Here is a 6,074-nt window from a genome sequence, read left to right on the forward strand (position 1 = left end):
GACTCGCTACTCTTGGTGGTTGCTGCTCAGCAAAAGCAAAGCTCATTCTATGGAAGCAAACCTTTATCCAGTATTTTTTAATGAAAGTGTAGCTGGTGCAGGATGTGGAAGTGATTGCAGAACTGTACTGAAGGGCATCAAATCTAGAAAGATTTGAGATTCCTTTGTAGGTAGATTAAATTATGCCCAGGGTAGATTTTAAAGAAATACATCAGCCAGTTTTTATCAATCCCTTTTTTATTTAGAATAATGTTTCTTGTTTGGTGTTCTTACTGCTATTAGCATTTGTACTTGTGCAAGAGCTTCTTCTGATGCCAGAAGATTTTAATAGCTATTTGCAATCAAAATATCATGTCCTGATAGGAGTATGTTACTCTTGCTGGGATCTAAACATAAGATCAAAATATGTTGTTTAGCTGAAAACTTACCTTGTTTTAAGAAAGATCTGTTGTTTTGGTTTTTGGTTTGGCTTTATTGTTTGGTTGGGGTTTTTTGTTTTTGGGTGGTGGTTTTTTGTCGTTTATTTTTAATGTATGTGTAACATCAAGCCCCAAAGTCAGAAATAGTTGTAGAAAGTTGACTGTTTCTGATGGTGGTGCTCCTTCTTGTGTTTCACCTCTTCTGGAGTTACTCTGGTAACACCCTAAGACAAATAAAGAGAGTCTGTCTAAACTGTTATGGATGTGCAAGACACTATCGACACCAAATTTTACTTTAAATTGCTAGTTCACCTATGCAGTTGTACAAGAGACTGTTTGTTCAATTCTTGAGTATCATGAAGCTTGTTCTGAATCATCTTTCAAAAATGTTCTGCTAGAATGACCTCAGCTTTGTATGCTCAGTGTGCTATTTTGAGTTTATTTTCATGTATTTTGATGCTGCTGGGCAACTAATGTTTTTAACAAGGTTCTTACAGTCATGTCTCTTTTCTGCTTGTAGCTGCACATGGTAACTCTGTCAGCTTCTGGCCACCCCAATAATGAAAACGGAAGCTAAGGATGGAGAAGAGGAAAGCCTGCAGACAGCATTCAAAAAGCTAAGAGTTGACTCAGCTGGGTAAGTAACACCACAGGGAGGGATGGAGTTAACATATTACCAACAGACTCGAAGGGAGCACCCTTACTGCTAAATTTGAAGGAATGAGGTAATTCCAAAAGGTGAGGCACTGAAGGCCTTCATTCTAGCTAAACAAATTGAGATAAATTCTGCACTTCTGAAGGAACTGTAGTTTGGTTGGTCATTGTTAGCTCACAAACAGGCTTGAAACAAACCTAACAATAGTCAGCAGTTGACAGCATGCTTGAAATTAATATTGTCATGAATGTGGCTGCCAGAGGTTATGTTCATGGCACTAGAACTCTGCTGTTGAAGTTAGCATATTGTCATGGCTCTGAAGGCCTGTCATGAGAATAATCTCCCATCTTGTCCTAGGAGAAAAACGTTCTTTCCATGTCAGTAAAAAAGAACATTAGATTCAGTGCATGATTCCCACACAAACTATTTTTATTGATGTCTCTTACAAATTTCCTATTTATAACCAAAATCATTAAATGGGAAAGAATGCTTTTTGTGTTGTCTGGTTTTCTGGGAGTTCTGACACGTGGCACTTAACCTCCCAGTCCCAGGTAGCAGAACACAAGCAGGATGTGTCTTTGGTTGGTGGCAATCATTTCTGTCTGAAATGGAGGGGAGAAAAAAGAAGGCATCTATATAATGTGGTTTTTCTGCTGACAAATGTGCACCATTACATATTATTTTTGTAATACTATGTTTCAGTAAACTATTGTCAGTGACACAATTATGGCACTGACTGAAATGAAAGTGCAGGTAAGGCAGTATGTAAGTATCAAGGTTGTAACTTGAATTACCATAGAACTTAGAGGGTGAGTAAATGTGCTTCTGAAGTTATCTTTCATTTAAGTAATTAAACTTGTTAGAAATGTATCACCACCCAGGTGCCTCTCATTTGTTCAGTATCTCTAGTCCCACTGCCAAGTCAGGCACACTTAATTACTTTGGAGTTTTTACTGTTGGTCTTCAATTTACTGCTCTGTGTTTTCTGTTGTTCTTTAAGTGGAAAATAGCAGGTGTTTGACTAATAGTTTAGTCTCTGTTAAGTATCAGTTAAAGCTGTCCTAGAACAATGTTTGGAGACTTATTTTCACGTTTCAGGGCATCAGCCTTGCTTTCAAACCAATTTTATAGAGGATTTGGAAAATTCCTCCTGAATTCCAGCGAACTCACAACTTGGAAAAATTATTCTTGGGATTTTCACAGCTCCTTGAAACTGGGAGTTTGGGATGAAAACACCAGAAAAATTAGTAAATCTTCTGAGGTTCCTGACTTGAATAGAAGTTGAAGATCTGACACAACGGTTTCTCAAGTGATTGAACTTGCAATAGTATGAAGAGATTTAGCTTACGTAGCCCTAGACAGAGGCTTGAGTGTTCTTCAGTTAAACAAAGTCTATTTATGTCCAAAGAACATTTATTTTTAGGAAAGAATGGCTTATTTGTCTCTGGAAAAAGAGACGTGTTTCTTCAGTGATGGTGTTTTTCCCCTCCCCTCTCCCGGGGAACAGAAATTTAGCCATTGTGTGTGCTTAGTCATTGACGTGTGGAGTTTGAATTTGCAGTCTAGTTGCTGAATGGCATCATGGTTGGTGAAAGAGTCAGACTTTTGAGATAGAATGTGTAAACACTATCTTTCTGATTTGGGTTGTCTTTGTGGGCAGGTCTTTTAAGACATAGTGTAAACGATTTATGTCAATCTTTTCTGGGAAAGAGGATTTATAAGCCTTTTCATATTCATAATGCTAACCATTAAGGTTGTTAACTTTTCATTCTCTCTTTCACAGGTCTACTGCTTCTCCCTCTGTGGGTGAAGGGACAAGTCCTAGAGCACTAGTCAGAACAGTGGCAGATGAAACCAAACCTAAGAATGTGTGCACTTCTAAGGAAACCTGGCACGGGTAAGAGAAGCTTGGGATTACCAGGCTACTTCAAATGACACTGCATTGAAAGGGGATGTTACGTAGACAAGTTTATTAGAAACTACACCCCTACACAAGGAAACCAACTTTTCTTTAATAAAGGGACTCTTTAAAATACTCTACACCACATTTTTCTGTTCATATGAAGTAAAAGGAAATGCTATTCAGCTAAATGTTTCTAACTTTATAGATGTTTCTTCATATAAATGTGAACTGCTGTTTTTGAGTTGGACAATTATGAATAAATGTTTTTCAGAAACTTTGATATTGCAGAAGCTGTCAGTGTGCCTTGGGAACTAGATTAAAATAAAAAATTGGTTTCTGGAGTATCTATGCAGAACTTCACGCTAATATCCTACTGAAACAAAACTAACCTTTAGCCTTGATTTGTTAGTTTTGTGCTGTTGTCTTCTGCTTTGTTCTTCTCTTAGGTTATTTTCTTGTCTCACGTGCTTAACTCATTTTCTAATTGTAAAAGCATGCACTTTAGGTTTCACTTCTCAGGTGTCCCTTTTCTATTTTATACAGCTGCTTGACTAGAACAAAGTCAGATTTCAAGATGGAGAATACTTTGAGCAAGTACTCTGAGCTTAAAGCTCTCATATGCAATATAAATACATTAGAGATTTTGCCCAATGCTATTTGTAAACCAGTGATCAGTGTTTTAGTGAATCTTCACTCCCTTTTGTATCTTTCCTTGGTAGGTCTGTGAAGAAGCCTTCAAGAGGAGTTGTGAGAACCCAGCGTCGCAGACGTTCCAAGTCTCCAATTCTTCATCCTCCGAAGTTTATCCATTGCAGCACAACTTCACATTCCATGTGCAAGCAGCTAGTGCACAAGAGCCAGATTGATGCTGCAGAAGACAGCGCTAGGTTTGGGATGCCAGTCCCAAAGGAAGCTTGTGCACATGAACGATGCAGTATTGCTCCTGACATTGTCGAGAAGGGTGCTGATGTTGAATCTTTGGGAGCTTCTGTTGCACAGTCAGCATCAGACAACAAACAGGACAACTCTCCAGCTGCTGTTTCTCTGACATCCAAAGCAAGCCTAAAGACTACGGAGCTTTCTGACTTTGAATCCATGTCCAAGCTGAACACAAATAAGCCGTGTGTGTGTGCAGATAAAGCCTGTCAGTGTAAACGATGGCAAGATATGGAAGTGTACAAATTCTCTGGCTTACAGAACACTCTCCAATTGGCACCTGCTAGAACAGTTTCTGAGGATAACTCCCAGGCTTTGCCATCAAGAACTCCCTCAAGTTCTCCACGCTCTTGCTCTGAGCAAGCCAGGGCCTTTGTGGATGATGTGACTATTGAAGATCTTTCGGGATACATGGAGTATTACCTGTATATTCCAAAGAAAATGTCTCACATGGCAGAAATGATGTACACTTGACAACAATGAGCACTAAAACCAGAAGGGTGGGTGGGTTAAATCTGCCCTCTGTCACACTCATGTGAGATGCAGCCCACTCCCTGCTCACTCTGCTTGCAATAAAAACACTTCTTTTCATCTTAGCTAATGTTCGTTATTTAAGCTGAACAAACAGTTTAGCTTAAGTATTATAGTTTCAGCTTGGAATAGATAATGAAGTAAACATGGCAAATGTGTTTAGAGCATACCTGCCTATACTGAAGTGACCTAACACTTGGGAAATTCTACTTTGTTTACAAAGCCTTCCCCTTTTAGTTTGTTGGAAGAGAAGAGCCTGTACATTTCTTGGTGATTAGAACTTTCATTGTGAGAAACTTGGTATAATTCAGCTTCTTTGAAATTGCTTTGGTCTCTGGTTGTTAACACTTACACTTGTGTTTTTGGACCCCCATGCCTCTGATTTTATTTCATAAAGGAGTGACTATCCCGTTATTTTCTTGGTCCTATTATTCTAGGCAAATTCAGGAGACAGAGTCATCTTTTCTTGGGCTGGAGGTATTGTTATTTCTCTGTGCCTAAAGAGGCTTTATTTCTGATCAGCTGAACAGGCTGCCTTATCTTTGATGTTCATGTAGTCAGATGCTGGTAGGTTAACATAATATTTGCTTGCTAGGCTGTCTGTTTAGAGAAGAAACTTGGACAATCAAAGCAGGACTGTTTCAAGAAGTTATTCTAATATCTCTCTTCTTATTTAGTGGAAAATGTAAAGCAAGTGTTAACTTTTTGTTGAGTGTCCAGTGTGCCTTAGAGACCTGTCTGCAGCAGCAGAAATACCCTGCTTTCTGCAGCGGGGGTGCTTCTCCAGTTAACCAAAAGAGAAATGAGATTGTAGACCCTGTTCAGTTTATTTTTATGAAGGCTGAAACACCCTTCAGTGATCCAAATTCCTGCTCTGTATTTCCAGCTTTGTTCAGCCTGCTTTGTAACCCTTCAAATATTAAGATCCATAGACTTGAGCAAACGGTTGTCAGCTGCACAGTAGGGAAACCCTGAGCACCGTCCTTTTACTAAACCGTTGTCTCTTTAGTGGCCTTGTCCAGGTCCAGAATACCAATGGAGGTTTGCATTCTTCCTGAAATTTACTTATTCAGAAACAGCCAGTTTGCCATACTTAGTGTGCATCAGCACAATCTGTTCTTTATTCATATGTATATAGCAAAGGAGCATCCCATTGCATATGATTTGTTGTGGGGGAGATAAGTTGTGTTCAGTTTGTTTTCACTCTTTGCAGTACCTGAGCTTTTCTCAACTGCAAGGTCTGGAGGAGAAATGGAGACAAATACTTACCTGCAAAATTCTTTGATGTTACTGTTGGATTTTTTTGTAATTTTTGTGGCAGTATCTATGATCTTCACTAAGTGGCCATGCATATTTACCTGTTTTGCCAGTTCTGAAGTGTCATCCATCCACCCCTTGTAGATTGTTCTTGGGTCCCACATCTCCCCTCCATTTGTCTGCTGTATTTCTGCATTCTGAATTCAAGGCAATTGTTCAGTGACTATTGTCTGCAATACTGGGCTGCGAAGTGCAGGATGACCTTACTTCTCAAATAATTATTCTTTACTGTTCCCAAATGCTTACAAGCAGCAGCCACAGCACCATTGTGAGGCTGAGAATGCCTGTCGAGGCCATGCTGCTTTTTACCATT

The 6,074-nt window shown here is 39.3% G+C and overlaps 1 protein-coding gene across 1 annotated transcript; it reads left to right on the forward strand.

Moving 5' to 3' along the window:
- Positions 1 to 979: 979 nt before the first annotated feature.
- Positions 980 to 4,503, forward strand: OSER1 (oxidative stress responsive serine-rich 1). Its single transcript, XM_010182521.1, has 3 exons — positions 980 to 1,056; positions 2,858 to 2,971; positions 3,697 to 4,503. The coding sequence occupies exons 1-3, from the start codon at positions 980 to 982 to the stop codon at positions 4,385 to 4,387; spliced, it is 882 nt and encodes a 293-aa protein (XP_010180823.1). The 3' UTR covers positions 4,388 to 4,503.
- The last annotated feature ends 1,571 nt before the right edge of the window (positions 4,504 to 6,074 follow it).

This window comes from Mesitornis unicolor, unplaced genomic scaffold (genome assembly GCF_000695765.1).
Source record: "Mesitornis unicolor isolate BGI_N332 unplaced genomic scaffold, ASM69576v1 scaffold32534, whole genome shotgun sequence".
NCBI lineage: Eukaryota > Metazoa > Chordata > Aves > Mesitornithiformes > Mesitornithidae > Mesitornis > Mesitornis unicolor.